This window comes from Zerene cesonia, chromosome 12 (genome assembly GCF_012273895.1).
Source record: "Zerene cesonia ecotype Mississippi chromosome 12, Zerene_cesonia_1.1, whole genome shotgun sequence".
Classification (NCBI taxonomy): Eukaryota; Metazoa; Arthropoda; class Insecta; order Lepidoptera; family Pieridae; genus Zerene; species Zerene cesonia.
This window is the reverse complement of record NC_052113.1, coordinates 4252808-4270671: the sequence shown is the minus strand read 5'-3', so window position 1 is coordinate 4270671 and position 17864 is coordinate 4252808. Positions and strand designations below refer to the sequence as shown.

Here is a 17864-nt window from a genome sequence, read left to right as displayed (position 1 = left end):
GCTTCTTGACTACTTTTATCTTCCAAGTATAGTTTAAATAATTTGATCGAACTTCTATAATTTATAGTAAAGATATATAACTAGAGGAGTTTTTTTTCTAAGAAAACCGATCAAACTACATATTTTTAATGAAAAAATACTTTTATAGTTATTACGATTGTACCGTTTAAGCTAAATCACAGACAAAATACCCCAATATGAATGTAATTTTAGCTTAAACATTTTGACGACAATATAATAACTTACTTACCGTTTATAAATACAATACAAAGGAAGCAATTTCGTAAACAAAAACACCAATTAATTTCGCACCCTCAAATGCTTAAATAAAAATATTATTTCGCCCCAAAATGGGCGAACTTTAAGACGCTCGCTTGTTGAACCTTAATAAAAAGCCGATTAGATTGTAACATTATTTCGGATAAAACATTCAAAGGCAAATTATCTTAAATTTCGAATTTACTGAAGTAGGCAGGAAACAGTGTATTAATTCCATAAACTTACAGAAACTCTTCGAGCGTTACTTAATATCCTGCGAATTCGCGTCGAGCCCAAATTTATTAAATCGCGGTAATCTTTGCAAATTTTCAAGATTATTTTGCTGAAAAAATTGCGATTAAGGTCCCAACTGAAATTGGCAGGAAATTATATTAGTTTGACTTTTATAATTAGGTGAGCGCTTCGGTATCCAGTGATACAATTAAATAAAATTGCTTGTAAATGGCAACTCCGTAATTCGTATAAAACTTAAACATGTCTGTAGAAGAATAGAGTACAAGACCTGATTGTTATTTTATACTAATAAAAATACATTCTTATAATATTAAAGTAACTCTGTCTCTCTGTCTGTCTATTCATCACACCATCAACTCAAACTATTTGGATGAATTTTGGCACATTTACAAATTTTAATTTTAATTTGGACATCATCTTTGGTAAATGAAATGAAACGCATTTATAATTCGTATATATAATGAAACTATGCTCATATCACATGTTAGAACATAAAATTCTTTTGCAGCTCTTTTTTCAACAATTTGGCTCCCGTGTATAAATCATATTTAATTTTTGGATACCCGTGCAGTAAATCTTGCCAATCGTGAAATCGTAGGAAGACAAAATCTACCACCTGATAAGGTAAAAATATTAAAAAATCAATTTTTACATGTACTTTTATTCAAACAGATTGAATGGATTCAAACAAAACTTTCTATTTACAGCAACAGGCAATTGAAAATTTTGTAACAGAAAGTGAATGTTATTTTAATAGAAAGTTTATCTACACTACATATCTACACCAAACAATAGGAGTACTAAAATTGGAGATTACTAAAAATTACAATGAGAGAAGAAATCATATATATCTATTGTATCATAAATATTTCTCTTACCGTTCGAGAGTAGTAAGAGAACTGGTAAGGCGTATTGGGAAATAGACCCGGGATCAAGCCGAAGTAACCGTTTGTAGTTAGCAATGAAAGCATCTTCTTTTCCCCACTAAAATAGTAAATATATTAACTGTGTTGTATATTTTAAAAGTATCGTTTTCCAAATGAGGGTAATGGGCAGATGTAATTCAAAGCGATTTTTTGGGCAAGTAGGTGATGTCTCTATCAAACAGACCGAGGTTTTACGCACGAGGAATCGAGCCTTGGAGGACGCTAAAACTCTAATTATTAACTAGTATGTAACTAGCTTGTCTTTCTCTATTAATAGCATTTAATCAAAAAGAAATATAAATAATAGGAATAGAATAAATCAACTGTGAGTTTTTGATGAGTTGATATTTTTAGATATTAATGATTTTTAAAGTGAAATATTATTTTCGTCAGTAACAACTAACAGCCTTCAGTTGTATGCAATATAATATAAAGTTATTATTAAACTACTACTAGCTGCGCCCCGCGGTTTCGCGTAAGTGCGTATCCCATAAGAATATCGGGATAAAATTTGCCTATATGTTATTCCAGTTGTCCAGCTGTCTACGTACCAAATTTCATTGCAATCGGATCAGTAGTTTTTGCGTGAAAGAGTAACAAACACACAAATCCTTACAAACTTTCGCATTTATAATATTAGTAGGAGTACGATTCTATGCCACAGTTGAATTTTTTAACTGAACTTTAATTAGCATCTAATGTCTGGGCCACTTTGAAGATTATAAATTTAGATAGGATTTGTTATAATTACCTTTTATCAGTATACCATTTCTCAACTTCACCTTCATGTATAAAATACATACATGAAAATATATCTCCTTCTTGAACTATGAATTTACCTTGAAAAAATAGTACTAGAATAAGATTATGAATCAATACTAATGCTTCCATCGCAAACAACAATTTCATCTTAAAATGTGTTGTGTCTTATTCGTTTTATGCTAACATCCATATCTTATTCATTTGATAGCTTCCACAAATTATAAAATTTCCTAGTGTATGTATTATTTCTTAATATCTGAATATAGAAAATCGAACGGAAGAACCATTGACAGATTTGTGTTAATAAGAAACACTCGAAGTTAACTTTAATAATCACTTGTAATAATTGAAGAAAAGTTCTTAAAATCAAATAAAGGTGAAAATATTGACATCGAAGGTTTCGGTGATTTTAAATAGAACACCCCATTTTCTTGAATCCAATATTGTGTCTTGTAGGAAATGCGAGAGATGCTTGCTACATGCCAATGCAGTCCCGTGATAAGCTGACTTTGAAAATGTAAAGGCAGTGTTCAAACGGAGACAAAAATGTATGCAATAAAAGTGGATGTGTGGTGATGTATATTCTTATTTGGTTCATTTTGAGAATGTTGGCCATAAAGAGTCTAAAACGTTTATTTACTGAATATTTGGAATTTTATAATAGACCTAAATCCTGGTAGCTGGCCGTCAATAAATAGTGATCCTAGATAGCTTTTACGCGAGACAACCTTAAAACAATGTATGAAACTCTAGAGATATATAACATTGTTTAAATTTCTAATTAATTGTGTTATTATATATAGGTTTTAAATAGAGATATTTCTTTCGTAATTTGCGACTTACCAGGAAATATTACGACCCTTTGAAGCTTGGTGACAAGTTGTCGTCTGAAATACTCGGGTAGCTCTCGAAAGAGCGGGGGCATTTCCAGATGATGCATGTACAGAGCACTCAGCATGTCTTCTCGAAGACATTGTGGGGCTTGCTGAGCTAACTCGGGAAGCCAGTTTCCTAGATTAAGAAGAATAGACTTTGATATAGTGATGTATGATGTCTAAGAGTGCTGTGTAGTTAGGTGCATCTCCTAGGAACACAGTACTTTTACATTTAGCACTTTCATATCAATACACAAAAAAACAACAGCTTAAAAATCTAAGTACTTAAAATTACTAACCTGATTATACTTTATTATACGTTAAAAATCCTATGTATGCCTTAATAAACCGAGTAATAATTAAAAACTGTCTTTACTTATAAAAACCTTAAGCACGATTTATAATCGCAAATGGCAGGCATATAATTTATAAAATATAAAAAAAAGGGATGTTGATGGCAGACGCGCACGGCGCTAATATCCGTCGATTAAATATAGGTACGCAATATGCGTACGTCATACTTATTAATAATAATTAGTACTATAATAGTATCTAGGAATGGAATTGTAAAATTTAAGTTTAAAAATTTAGTTTGTTTTATACTTGCTGTTTTTGTAACAATTATTTTTTTATTACATTTCTTCTGTTTGGTATCGATCTAGTAATACCCTCTAGTTTCATGTTTTTGGCAATTTAGAATATACAGAATTTATACTTCGATCATTTTATTATATAAGATCAAATATAAATTAATTTGGCATATAAATTTCAGTAGATATTAAAAACACGAATTATGTTTTTCTCTTCTCAATCTATGTCAGGAATAGAAATTAGTTAATATTCTTTCACTCGCTAGATATATGATCATTCGAAGTAGACATTTTTCCACCGATATTCCCAAAAACGAGTGGGTTCTCAATTCGATTGCATTATTTATTTGGTTTTGTTACTCGATAGTTCCGTAGGTTATCAACCGATTGATGTGATTATTATTTAGAAATTAAAAACTTTTTAACGGATTTTAAACGTGATTTATTCATTATATTGTTAACCCGACGTTTCGAACACTTTACAGCGAGCGTGGTCACGGGGAGACATTATTGAGATTATTATTGTATTAGATAGGAAATTGTGGCTATTTAGTCACATTTTAGAATTTGGAGTGGTCCCCAAGAACGAAAGTGATCTTTTCCGTATTAAATAACAAATTATTTATTTTTGCAAAGCGAAAATATCTGTTCCGCGTAGCACAATACATACCTCTTTGTCTCTCCCATAATTGTTTAGTGTAATTCTTAAGCGAGTCTAGTAAAACCGGACATAGGCCATTGTGCTCCAGATACAATACCAAACTCTCAACATCATAGTCATATGTGTATAACTCTCGAAACTTCGTATACACTGCACTTATCGCGATACTCAATATCCAAATTTCCAATGGATAAATGATGATGTTTATAAATACTTTGTAATAGATCTCTTCTAATGTTAAAGCAACAACCTAACAAGAAATAAAGAACCTTCAGGAAACATTTTTTTAACAGTAGCTAGGTGTTTAAAAAATAAAATAGCCAATTTTATTGATACTGACTTCCTCCCTTCATAGAGGTTACTTTCTGTACATTATCAGATAATATCATAAACGCTATTAAATAATTTATAGTAAGTCTACTTAGGAACCACATAATATTTAACTTACTACATCTATCTCAGTATGCGTATACACGACCAAAATATACGTCATGGCCACTATATAATCTGACATCCAATTCCTTGGAACAATAAAACTGAATTTGCTGGTCCCGTTAACTATAAAATCCTTTGTCAATCGTGCGCAACCTAAAATGATCAGAAACTGGAGAGGATAAAGTTTAAATTCGTACAGCTGCGGAAAAATTATTACATGTACACTCCAAAATTAATTGAACCCCCGACGTCATTATTTATTTGCTTCATCATCAGGGTTTAGCCACAATCAGTACACAGTTAGGATTGGGACAGAGTTATATATGCTTAATTATGTTTAGTACTTTAAAGAAATTTTATATTATTTATCATAACTAATATAATCCTAATCCTACTCACTTAAAATCACGCTCTAACTTCCTGTTATTCACCCCTACTCATCTTTTAGATTCTCCAATAACCTTCTACCTAGCTTCCCATTAAACTATTCGCTCCACTAAATGTTACACCACCTCCTTTGCTGTCACAGCAACTACAGAACAGTTTACTTGAGAGTCCGAGTGCTCAAACAACAACCTCGTTTCAAAATACAATACAAAACAATGCAATATAATACAATACAATAACCTCCCAACGAAAAGGAAAATTACAACATTTCACTGAGTTCCGAGTCCGTTTAAGATAATCCATCAAGTAATTAATTCATTTAAGGACACATAGATGCAATATTCAATGGGTTCATGGAAGACCCAAAAGTTTACCTCCTTGCCTATCTCTCGGGTTCGCCCACTCCACGTAATCAATCGTCGAATTAACATGTGGTGGCACTTCTTCCAGGTCTAATGGGAACTTCTTGTCTTGAATAAGAAATGTATATTAGAACGGAATATGAGTGTAGTAAGATTTGTAATGGAACACAAGATTACAATCTAGTGTTTTAAATTGTGTAACTTAAGGTGGACTTACGCTATGCACTAGCTCAAAACTTGAGCAGAAACTACAAAAAAAAAAAACAAATTTTCGTGTTTGGAATGTTTAAAAATATAATTAAATTGAATATCTCAGTCAAGTATGCAAAGTAGACAAAGATGTGCTGATGAAATATAAAAAAAAAAATAATTAATTTACTTCCAATTTTTTCTCACACGATTAATAGACAAACTAAAAGGCACTCACTATAACAAATATTGTATCATATTACCTGTGCTATAACGAAGATAAATCGCTACATAGTATACCACAGTATCAAACAACAAATTATATTAGTTACATTTGAATACCTTCGTGGTTAGATAACTAAAAACTCACGGTGACACGCGACTGATATCCAACCACAGGTCATGCCGTGAATTGTTAAAAATACAATGACAAATTTCAACACGGCGGGCGCTACTTGACTCTGGAAAATATTACATATTCCTCATATATGGGAGAGTTACCAAAATAATGTTTAATGATATGTACGAATTTTTAAATAAATATAAATATATAAATAGACATGTATAAATATTTCCTTTGTCTAGAATTATAAACTCAAACTCCTTATGAATCGGCATAACACAATTTTAACATTATTAGTTTGAAAAGTAGTTTCTACAGATAGATTTCTACAATAATAATAAAAAATCTATATCAATAATAACCCTTGTATACGGAGTAAATTCATAAAAATAGCAAAAAAACACCAACCTTGAATCCTTTACAAAAGTGAAGATGGAAGTAATAAAATAACCTCAATCTTAATAACCTAGCAAATCTATAGTTCCAGTTGCCAGTTACGTGAGTTAATATCGGAAGGATTAAAGACAAAATATCGACATAATAACCCCATTTCTTAAAAATTCTAAATTTTATAATCCTCTCCACACACGTATTGTTCTCAACCTCGAGCTCCAACTAAAATCGAAAATCACTACATAGTATAAAACAAAGTCGTTTTCTCTGTCCATATGTATACTTAAATATTTAAAACTACGCAACGGATTTTGATGGGATTTAGAGTAATTCAAGGGGCAGGTTTATATGTATAATAACATCTATTAAACTAAACCAATATAACGCGTGCGAAGCCGCGGGTAAAAGCTAGTAAAATAGATAAATCTTTATGTCTAAACACCATAGCTTTTTTACTCCCCACTATAAAAATAAGTTACTATATAACAAAAAAAAAAAACCTTATGACTCACTTGAATAGAAAACTATCGCACTTGATAATAGAAAAGCACACAAATTTTTAACAGATACTTACCGTATAGAATTCCGATAACAGATACAAAGCATGCAGAATATCCAACAGAAAAAGCATCCAATAGATATCGCCCTCAACTTCGGGCATGGCTTTTGCGAGAAGAACAATGAATGCTGAAGAGAGTGGAAGGAATAGCCAGCACAGGCACAACCAACGAGCATACCATGAACCAGTTCTAGCTCGGAAGGGTTCTTTCATCCACTGATAAAATATTATAACATTGTAATAATATAAGCACATAAAAACTTTTGTAGCATGTGATTTATTAAATTGATATGATTTTCGGTATGATTTTACAAAATTTAGCAAATCTTATAGGTGAATGAAAGAAACAAGATACAAATTATTCCAATCAGTTCATCCGAGTATACAATGAACTATTATTTCTTATTCTCATCGAGTTTGAGTTGAACTACAAGACCTAGAAATCCAGATGAAATATCTATAGGAAAATATCCTATGAATTTACTTTGATTGCTCATCTAAAATTTTATTGAAAACTATTAAACCAAGAAGAAAGGAAGTAATAAGGTTAGATTTAGGTATCCGCTTACTGGTAGTTTTATAGTTTTACGTCCACGAAGAATATACGGAATGGTGTTATAGGGACTATCGACAACCGTTTTCTTTGCTGCCAAATAGTCGAATTTAGATTCGGGGTTATTCAAAATACATTCTCTTGTCTGCGAATAGATATGAAATATTAAAATAGCATCCCAATGTGAATTTTAAAACTGACTTCATGATATACTTACGAATTTTTCTTTTCTGCATAGATATTCTTATTTTAATTAACACAATGATTACAGTATGGATGTGAAAATTTATATTGTGAAATAATTATTTTATGTTTTGAATTTCATTCTATATACGAACAAGAAAATAAATTTAAACGGTTTAAACGGAAAGGTAAAATAGTAAACAAGAGGGTAATCGAATACGAATCCAAAGAAATCTAACCTCGTCCTCGATTATTTCCTGAAAGTCCTTAATAGGAATTTGCAATAAATCGGCGTAACCATCCGAAACAGCTGTAATCCGAACCGGCCTTGGCTTATTTCCATCTAACTGGCCAAAAATGGAACCCTGGAATTTATTTCTAGCAGCATTATGTTTATAAGGAAATAATCAGACACTAATTACCCACAGCTCTACCCAATATCATATTAATATTTTAATTAAACTTAGTGTAGAATTTTGTTCATGAACGCAAACTAGAGGAAATTTACTAAGAAAAACAACATTTCCGTTAAAATAGAGATAATTGAATTGGTAGTTTGTACGTCAAAATTGTATTGAATATATTATTATATTTGTAACACTAAGATTATAAATTATTTTTCAAATGAAAATGATGAATGTGAAAGTGTGTGCTTCTTACATTTTTAAATGGAGCGATTTTGTGGTATATTTTTGTGTGTGAGATTAGAGACTAAGCAATGATCAGATACTTTTTGCCGTGAAACATATCCTTTCGATATAATTATATTAAACACACGGACAGAGCCGTGGACAACAGGTACTTTCTAATTCTAAAGTAAAACCCAATTTTGTCCTTTCTTCAGCAATTTTTTCTCAAATCTGTTTCTCATAAATAATGGTAAATCATCGTTTTACTGATTTCTTAACATCAAAAGCGAGCTTGATTTCTACCTGTGACAATTTAGCTAGGAACTGATTATCTTGTTTTATGAGGATGTTCCCTCTATGAACAATATACACCCATGGACTTAAATCCATTTCCCGAACAATCGTCTCATCCGGCAAGAAATACCATTGTACGGCTACGCTTACGAGTTGTCTTTCTAAATTCTCTCCGCCATGCAACAATGTATCCGCAGTTTCTATGGTACTAAAGTTAGGTAGAATCATTATAAATATATAGTTGTTAAATTAAATTAAATGAAAAAAGCTATATATAGAATACATGTTTACTTTTTGAAAAAATAATATGCCAGGTCTTGTCTGAATACGACACCAATCCGCTCATTCATGAGGTTTTGGATATTTATTCCCTTAGTTCTGAAATAACAGATAATGAATTTATTGATTACTAGACGCTCGTCCCGACTCCGCCCGAATATCAAGGTTCCTGTTTTATCCCAAGGAAACATTCAATCGGGATAAAAAGTATCCTATCTCCCAAGTCAGCTCATACCCATATATATCTGTATATCAAATTTCATCATAATCCGTTCAGTAGTTTCCGGGTGATTGACGGACAAACATCCCAACAAACAAACTTTCACATTTATAATATTAGTGTGATAGCGTAGCGTGATTATCTTATTTTATATGTAATACTCATAAATCATACGAAGCCAATGTGTACAAAGATGTGTCAATAAAGATGAACATGATCCCTTTAACGGATTTAAAACGCGATTTATTAATTATATTACTAAGCCGACGTTTTGAACACTTTACACTTTAAAATCCGTTAAAAAGTCTCTAATTTCTAAATGTATAATACTCGCGTAAAATCAAACACAAGATAACATGATCTCACCTGAACCACCAATAGCGAAAATGACCTATTGCACCCTCAATTATTTTCTTTTCAACTCTTTCCGCTTGCAGGAATCTTCTTAATTGGCTAACTGCGTGTTGGAAAATCGTGTTTCCGCGAAAGTTCAACACGAGTAGAGTCAGCGAGTAACACATTACGTACCTTAAATGCAACTAGCATTAATATCAAATAATATTCTTAATAGAATTTTCCGTTTGGTGCAGTATTACCTGATACTTTAAAGATAACATTTTAAAATGTATGAATCTCATTTGTATGATACATTGCAATCTTTATAAGGTATTCTAATATACAAGATAGACAATGGTATATGGTAGAAGGCAAAATAACTTTTGAAAAATACCAAAGTAATTATTATTAATTATACAGCAATTAGTGCGACAGTACTCCGAGCACTAAATAACATAATTATGGTGACGATTCCCTTTACGTTAAGTTGTAAACGTTTAGCCTCCTCTTAAATATAAGGGGTTTACGAGACAGGAAGGAAATGTGTAGGAAGAAGGGCAGGTATTGTAGATCCGGTTTCACTTTCCTGCCCGACAAAAACTGGCATAAATGCCGCTAATTTATTAAAATATCATAACTGTAAAAAATTTAGCTACTTTGACTTTATGAATAGATAGATTTTCTTTGATTAGTTTATTGCACTTCACGTTTATCGTGTTACAGCAATACTACATATCTACATATTATGACTAAATAAAAAAAAATTATTTAATCTTTCTCAACGTTAAGTCAATATAAATTCATTTTAGCAGTTTAGACGTAAAAACGTTACGTACACAGAGATATTACTTAATATGATAAAAAATAATTGAGTTATCTATTTAAATTTAAACATATATAATACCTACGCTCGTCTCGTCTCGCCAAGTATTGTGTACACTCAAATTTATAGCAGTCTCTATTCTTTTATAAAGAATTTTATAAAAAAAAATAGGAGCTGTTGTAGTTATAATTATCATATTTCAGTAAACATTTAATGTACCACTTCGAGACTATCGTGAAGTCTATGTCCGTAATATTATGTATGTATTATGAACATTCAGCTAATTAGATTCATTAATAGCCATATCTTAAGTTTTGTTATATAAATAATTGCTTAAAATTGGGACAAAGTACACCTTTATTAAGGTAGCTCAACAGAGCAAAGCTTAATTTCGTTATGTCTCAAATAAGAAATAAAAATTAAACATTTAAAAAATCCTCACCAGAACATTACACCAAGAATACATAAAGTAATTCCCACTCCGAGATATTCCCGGTCTATTTGAAATTTACCAAGGTTGAATCTCATGAGACCACTCTGAGCAAGATTAAAGCTTTCTGCATACACCTTTGTATTAAGAAATACGAAAACATTTTAATTAAATGTATTAAGAACATTTACAAGGGTCCTATTATTTGAAAAAGAAACTGAAAATTATTTCGTGATCTCGAACTTTCAAGAGCAATTTATTAGCATCAATTTTAAATTGTTTAAGGAAAAACATACATTATTTTTTAATTTTATAATAAGAGATATTCGACAGGGAATTATTAAAAGATTCTATGTGTGGATTTCTGAATAAAAATTATAAAGAATGTTAAAAGCGGTCCATTACCACATGGTCTGGGAGTTAACTAGCAAAGAGAACAGAACAATCAAGCAAACAGCTCTAACAAATAAAAGCCACATAATAAAACTAAAAAGTTTTCTTCTTTAATATGAGTAACTTTAAATTAATAATTTAAATAAGTTTACCTCATGCAACTGGTAAACAGTCGGGTTTTCATCTAGTTTAAGATAGCTTGGAATCCAGCAGTGATCCCTGCGTGTCATATTTTGCAAGTAACCATCATCGTCCCAATTGAAAGATATACACCTACTCACAAAATAATGACTTGTTCCGAGTATTACTAGTATGGTCATAACTTGTAGTTTGAATATCTAAAATGATGTTAAAGCATTATAATGCATAGCTATTTACTTTTAGATTTTAGTAATTATTATGCGAATGCTACTCTGTTTCATACGATAAGTGGGGGAGCCGTTAGCCCGTAGCCTTACTTCCTTTAATCCCTCAGGCAACATCAGGCACCCACGAGGTCCATTGCCGACTCTGCCATAAAAAAATCATTATAATATTCATGACCGGTAGTAGTGCTTACCATCAAGCGACCCACCACATCCATTGTCGTCTATAACATTAAAAAGTCTTCGTTTTACACGTGTTATTAAGTACAAACCATATACAGCGCATTGTTCCTATGCGGCAAATCAGCTAAATAATTGAAATACCCCAAAATGAGATACAATAGAGCGAATTTTGCCGCTGTGTTGATCAAAGACGCCTCGTCGTCATCAATTTGTCTCGATAATATAACATAGATCAGCGGGTGTAAAGGAACACAACCAATCACATCGAGAATGAAACCCCGACTCACGTAATGATTGAGTCGTTTACTTAAATCGGTGATCAGTAAACCCCTTTCGTCATAGTACGCCAGCTATAAAGTAAAATGATTACAGAAAATTGAAAATAGAACAATAACGATCTTAATCAATTCATGTGAAAACTATCCAATACAAATTACAAATCAGAGCAATATAAATTTTCAGTTCGTACATTGGGTACAAATACCGACCGATTTTATTGAGACCTTTACTACGAAAATGTTGACGTGGAAACGAGTAAGTAATTCAGGCCGCTTTTATTTTGGAACAACGATCTTCAAATTTAAGGAAACTTAATCATAACAATCAGCCACTAATATAATAACAATTACTTTCATTTTTTAATTTCTAACGGATATAGATCCGTGAGAAATTGTTAATTAATTATTATTAAGGAAATGCCGAAACGTTATTTAGAAGAATGAATTAATGTATATATAATATTATGATATTTAAGCAAATACGATGTAAAAGATTTATGAATTGAATTATAGATTACTAGCTGCGCCCCGCGGTTTTACCCGCGTAAGTCCGTATCCCGTAGGAATATATCCCGGGATAAAAAGTTATTCCAATTGTCCAGCTGTCTACGTACCAAATTTCATTGCAATCGGTTCATTAGTTTTTGCGTGAAAGAACAACAAACGCACACACAACCTTACAAACTTTCGCATTTATAATATTAGTGGGATAGACTTTACAAGGCATTTTATAAATATATCCACGTAGCCAATGTAATCACAAATTTCGCCTATTCTTTTCAACGGATTCCTAATGCATGCACCGCTTCCTCCTGAAAAATATTTATATAGACATTAAAGTTAATAGCATTCTATTTAAATTATACAAAATTAATAAATTCCACCTTGCAACGACGCGACTACGATTGCAAGGATTGCAATTATTACTCTGAAAATCATCCAAATCTGAATAAACCTGAAAGTATTTAGATACATTTAACTATTATGTTATATGGGATGATGATGATGAACTATTATCTTGTTGCAAATATATTCAAAATTTTGAGCCAATATAAAATAACAATATATAACGAGATTATTAATACAACACCCCTATAGTCCAGGAACTAATTATACCTTGTTTTACTGCCTTTAATAATTTATTAACCCAAATCATATGTCAATTGTGCATTTAATCCTAGAAAGTCTTCACCTTACCTTGAATTTGGATCGAACCACAAATGGCAAATATCCTTTATTTTTAAACGAGACTTAGGTTTCTGTTGTATACCATGTGGTCGCTTTACGGAACTTACAGATAATCGTGATTTCTTCCGATCCTTGATAAATTATGTAAAGGAAAATAAAGATAAATTATATAAGTAAAAGTTTTATATTTTGAATAATTTGATTGCAATCAGAATATTCATATCATTACCCACATTTTTATATTTTTTTAATTGATCCCCTAACATTTTATCATATATGGGCCCAAATTTATCTATACAAGTCTCGAAATTTATTACTTCGTTTTGAAAGTGTTTCAGAATGTTGAAGAAATCTCGAACTCTCACATATAGAACCTGAAAATAGTTCACCAAATAACCTTCAGAACCTATAGGAATTTCGACTTTATTGTTAAAAACAATTTTATTTAAAACACACCTCACATTCAGTATAAGCGTACACAGTCCTCAGTGAAGGCTTACCCATGAAAACTGCACATGTTGAAATAAACTCTCCGGGATTATAAGTTCTTTGATGTAACTCACCGTGAAGATCATGAAACTCTGATAAGACATAGCCCTGAGAATAGTTATTGATTAATACACAGTTCGACTGAGTTATTTAACTATAAATTCAGAAAATTGGATGAAAATTGATATCCTACTTGCACAACCCACGTCAATGTTTTCGTGTGAACACCAAATACTGACAATGTACAATTCTTCGGTAATAGCAAAAATTTCGCTTTATACGCCAATTCCCTGATCAATGTGAGATCCGCAAATGCAAATGCTGATGATTCCTTTATTATTTTTTCTGCAACTTCTCCGTGCAGTTTCCAAAATATATCGTACGGTTCATTCTTTAATAAATTTGGATGTAACACATCCATTCCGTGAAAGTACTTCCAATGGCAATTTAAGTATTTATTTAGCCGTGATAGTAAGCCGGGATGAATTTTAAAGTGTCGATAATGGTCCTTGATATTATCCACAAAGTACTGATAATTAACTATTTCTCTGTATTTCAAATAAAGCATGGCCACTATATCAGTCTTTCCATTGATATAAATTAAGAAAGCTAAATAAGTAACAACTGTTATAATATAAATGTCCATTAAACTTTGAGGTAAGTATTCATAAAATATAAATTCCAACAACCACGCCAAAACTATATTGAAAGGACGAATATTTTCAAAGTTACATTGATTATCTGTAACGGATAATTCACAAAAAAGTTCACCAAAAAAATAAGGTGTGCTCAGTAATGGATATGCACGATCAATCATGAACAAAACATAACCAGATATATAAATAAAGGAGACGAAAATAAGACCAATTTTTAAATTTACGTGAAGAAATGGATCGTTGTGTAAATCCCACTTGGTAAACAATACGTAGATTTTAATTAATCTATTGAATTGAAGAGGATAGTACAGTTGCGGGAATCCACTTGTAACTGCAAATGTTTCTATCCAAACTGAAGATAAGACATCTAATATAAATTTCACAGTCTTACAACGTGCAAATATTACAATCGTATAATTGTCGCCTATGTTCTCCTGGTCTTCCATCGCCGTAAGAACTGTTACGCAAATATCGCAAAAATAAATAAGATCTGTCCAAAATTGAAACAACCCAAACCATACAGGTACTTTGGAAGTTGAAAGATATGGTGGATATAATATTAAAACCATAAGCACTGTGATTACAACTATTCTATGCCATGCTAGAGTGAAACACGAATTCGGAACAAATATCCAAGGAAATTTTGTATAAATAAAAGAAGACTTTGTTAACAGCTGTTTCTCACTAGAAAGTACGAGTTGACCAATATATTTAGAACAGTGATAAACATTATCTTCGACTGGCATCTGGCATCTGAAAACATCCCTTCGAGTGTAAAATCTTTTACAATTCCGAACGATGTCTGAGATTTCCCACCACCTCTTTTTTACCCATGCAAGTCCCTCATCTTCTGATCTATCTAAACCTCTTACATGTTGTTTACAAGTATATAAAGTTTTAGCATGCCTTATCCTTTCCACGGCCTGACTTAAAATTACTTTACGATCTACAGGATGTTTATGCAGAGAGTTTAAAATATCAACCCGTGTTATATACAGAACTTCACAGTAAGTGATGCACTGAGCAATTACTTTTCTTTTCTGTGGTGGAACGTAAAAACTTATATCCCCTATTAGAGTCCCACTTGTTAATGTTATCAAAGGCGTAACACCATCATCATTGGAAATCAATTGTAATTTGCCAGATTTAAGGTAGTATAGATGTGTATTACAATTAGGGCCAGCGAAAAATTTTTCACCCGGTAACTTAAAATCCATGCGAATTGTTTCACACAACCAACGCTTATAGGAAGAAGACGTTTTTCGAAACGTAGGACTGTGATAAAACACTGGCCAAACTAAGTCTTGACGAATTTCCAATCTGAGATATCGAGGTATTTCCGAAATAACTTCTGGCGTGCTTGTAATTCCACTTCTTTTCTTCCACATAAGGCAATAAAACTGTTTAACATCAATATGAGCTTTTGGTGAAATATTCCTCCTTCGCGTTTCTTCAATAATTTTTTGTACTTTCGGATAAAATGAACCTACACGTCGGAACTTGAGCATCGACTCAGCAACCATCTTAGGAATAATTACAAACGTAAGGAAAATATATCCAATAGTCATCAGTATATTCATAAAAATGTATTCGTTTATAGTCGATGGTTTGGTTTCATGAAATTGATCGTTTAAGAAAAACGCTAAAATATATGAGGAAGCATATACGTATGTAGAATACGATGGATCTGTTTCGTTAACCTGAAAATATTTTAGATTGTTGTTTTGTCGAGAGAAAAAATAAGGCATATTTCAATAAATATGTCAGTATACCTTATGATAAATGAATTTTCGCCAGTCATAGATGCCGTCATTGCATTTTTCGCAGAAACCAAGAGTAGTTAAAAGTAAAAAGAAACACGTAAGACAGTTGATCGCAACAATCAATACTATTGTGTATCCAACAATAATTTGCCACGGCTTATGCGAACTTAGTATAGAAAAATAGTCTGCTATTCTGTAAATACTAAAAAATAAAATAAACATTCAACACGTCTTCATCTATGATTTATAGATGTGAAAGATAAACATAATATAAAGAATTCAATTAGAAAATAACATGAGATATAGGTTTACCTACTGTATCATTTATCTATTCTAGAAACTTGAGAATTTGTCTGTTTGTTTGAACGCAACAATTTCAGGAACGAGGAATTCGAATTAAATCTTTTCATCCATTTATTTAGGAAGGGTGTGTGTGGCCTGTATTTTAGCATCACGTGTGACGTGAATCTGCGGGGCACTGCTAGTATTTCTGATGCTAGTAACACCATATAGATAGAGGACCAAGATAATCTCACTTACATAACAATTTCCGTAAAAGCGTAAATGTTCGGTGAGAATTCTATCTGTGCACATGGGACTTCCCGTAGAAGACTAAAGAACGGTATTAAAGATATTATATCCAATAATATCAAAAAGCCTGACTTCGGTAAGTATTCTCTTTTTAGTACCTCATCAGTTATTTGTCTGGAACATGTACAATATGCAAATGAAATAATATTTGAAATGGAACCATTGCCTTCTATAACTATAGCTGAACTGGTGTGCTAGCTTTAATCTGTAATGTCGTTATTAGGTATTGGAACTTTCTAGGTTCTTATTCTATATTGACAGGCATCTCATTCTACAGGGACATAGATTGTGATTAATTAACCGCATTCGTATTTTTATTTACGTGTTTAAGATACGTGAATATTATTGTGCTTTTAAATTTAAAAAGCCATCATAATGAACTACATACTTCTACATACTTCTCATTAGATACATTAAAGCGATGGATAACAACCGTTAAAGAAAAAAATTATATAAATGCGATGTACAGATAGGTACAAATAAAAAGGTTTATATTAGAAACTAGCTGGTAAAATATAAAATACCTGTGTAGAATATGTAACAGAGTATCAACGCTGTAGATAGGATCACATAAATATAAATAAGCACTTTTTAAGAGAATTAAATTGGTATCAAAGTCCAATGTATCCCAACAATATACTATTGGATATACTGCTTGTATCGGGCCCTGGAATACAAAACTTATTCTATGGTTTGATTCTGTACAAATACTTATTTCTCTCAGTACGAGCGATGCAGTATCAACAAAATCTATATATATAAAAGAAAGTCGTGTTAGTTACACTATTTATAACTCAAGAATGGCTAAACCGATTAGGTTGAAATTTGGTACAGAGATAGTTTTAGACCCGAGAAAGGACATAGGATAGTATTTATCCCGGAAATCTAACGGGAACGGGAACTTTGTCGGTAACCCCCGAGTCTATCTTACCCGTGACTACGCGAGCAAAGCCGCGGGCGGAATGCTAGTTATTCCATAAAAAAGAGAAAGACAATTCTTCTTCTCTATGACAATATTGACTTCTATGTATGTCCTAATTTCTCTTAATATACATACCAAAACAGTTTTGATAATAACCACAACCAAAACAATCGCTTTGAAAGTTGGATTGAAAGGCAAAAACAATAAATTGCTCCAACATATATTTTGATCTTCCTCCAGTTCATCTTCTTCGTCATCTTCGTAATAATTCGATTGTAACACTTTTACAGACAT

General features: G+C 31.8%; 1 protein-coding gene across 1 annotated transcript; it reads right to left on the bottom strand.

Moving 5' to 3' along the window:
• Window positions 1-997: 997 nt before the first annotated feature.
• On the bottom strand, window positions 998-17864 carry LOC119830942. The gene is made up of 25 exons (XM_038354134.1): window positions 17706-17864; window positions 17173-17315; window positions 16598-16762; window positions 16067-16259; window positions 13832-15994; window positions 13606-13746; window positions 13389-13523; window positions 11773-12033; window positions 11288-11473; window positions 10755-10879; window positions 9520-9681; window positions 8946-9032; window positions 8664-8862; window positions 7971-8096; window positions 7565-7693; window positions 7011-7211; window positions 6452-6658; window positions 6071-6161; window positions 5512-5619; window positions 4776-4915; window positions 4337-4577; window positions 3045-3212; window positions 2191-2278; window positions 1392-1497; window positions 998-1129 (listed from the first exon to the last, which is right to left on the bottom strand). The coding sequence occupies exons 1-25, from the start codon at window positions 17862-17864 to the stop codon at window positions 998-1000; spliced, it is 5856 nt and encodes a 1951-aa protein (XP_038210062.1).

What these genes read in the sequence shown, in the direction of transcription:
- LOC119830942 (XM_038354134.1), bottom strand. Translation starts at nt 17,864, where the DNA reads ATGTCTGTAAAAGTGTTACAATCGAATTATTACGAAGATGACGAAGAA. An exon ending in CATTGACGTGGGTTGTGCAA is followed by an intron (nt 13,747 to 13,831) that starts GTAGGATATCAA and finishes AACTATTCTCAG; the next exon opens with GGCTATGTCTTATCAGAGTT. An exon ending in ACTTTTGTAAAGGATTCAAG is followed by an intron (nt 6,162 to 6,451) that starts GTTGGTGTTTTT and finishes AATATTTTCCAG; the next exon opens with AGTCAAGTAGCGCCCGCCGT.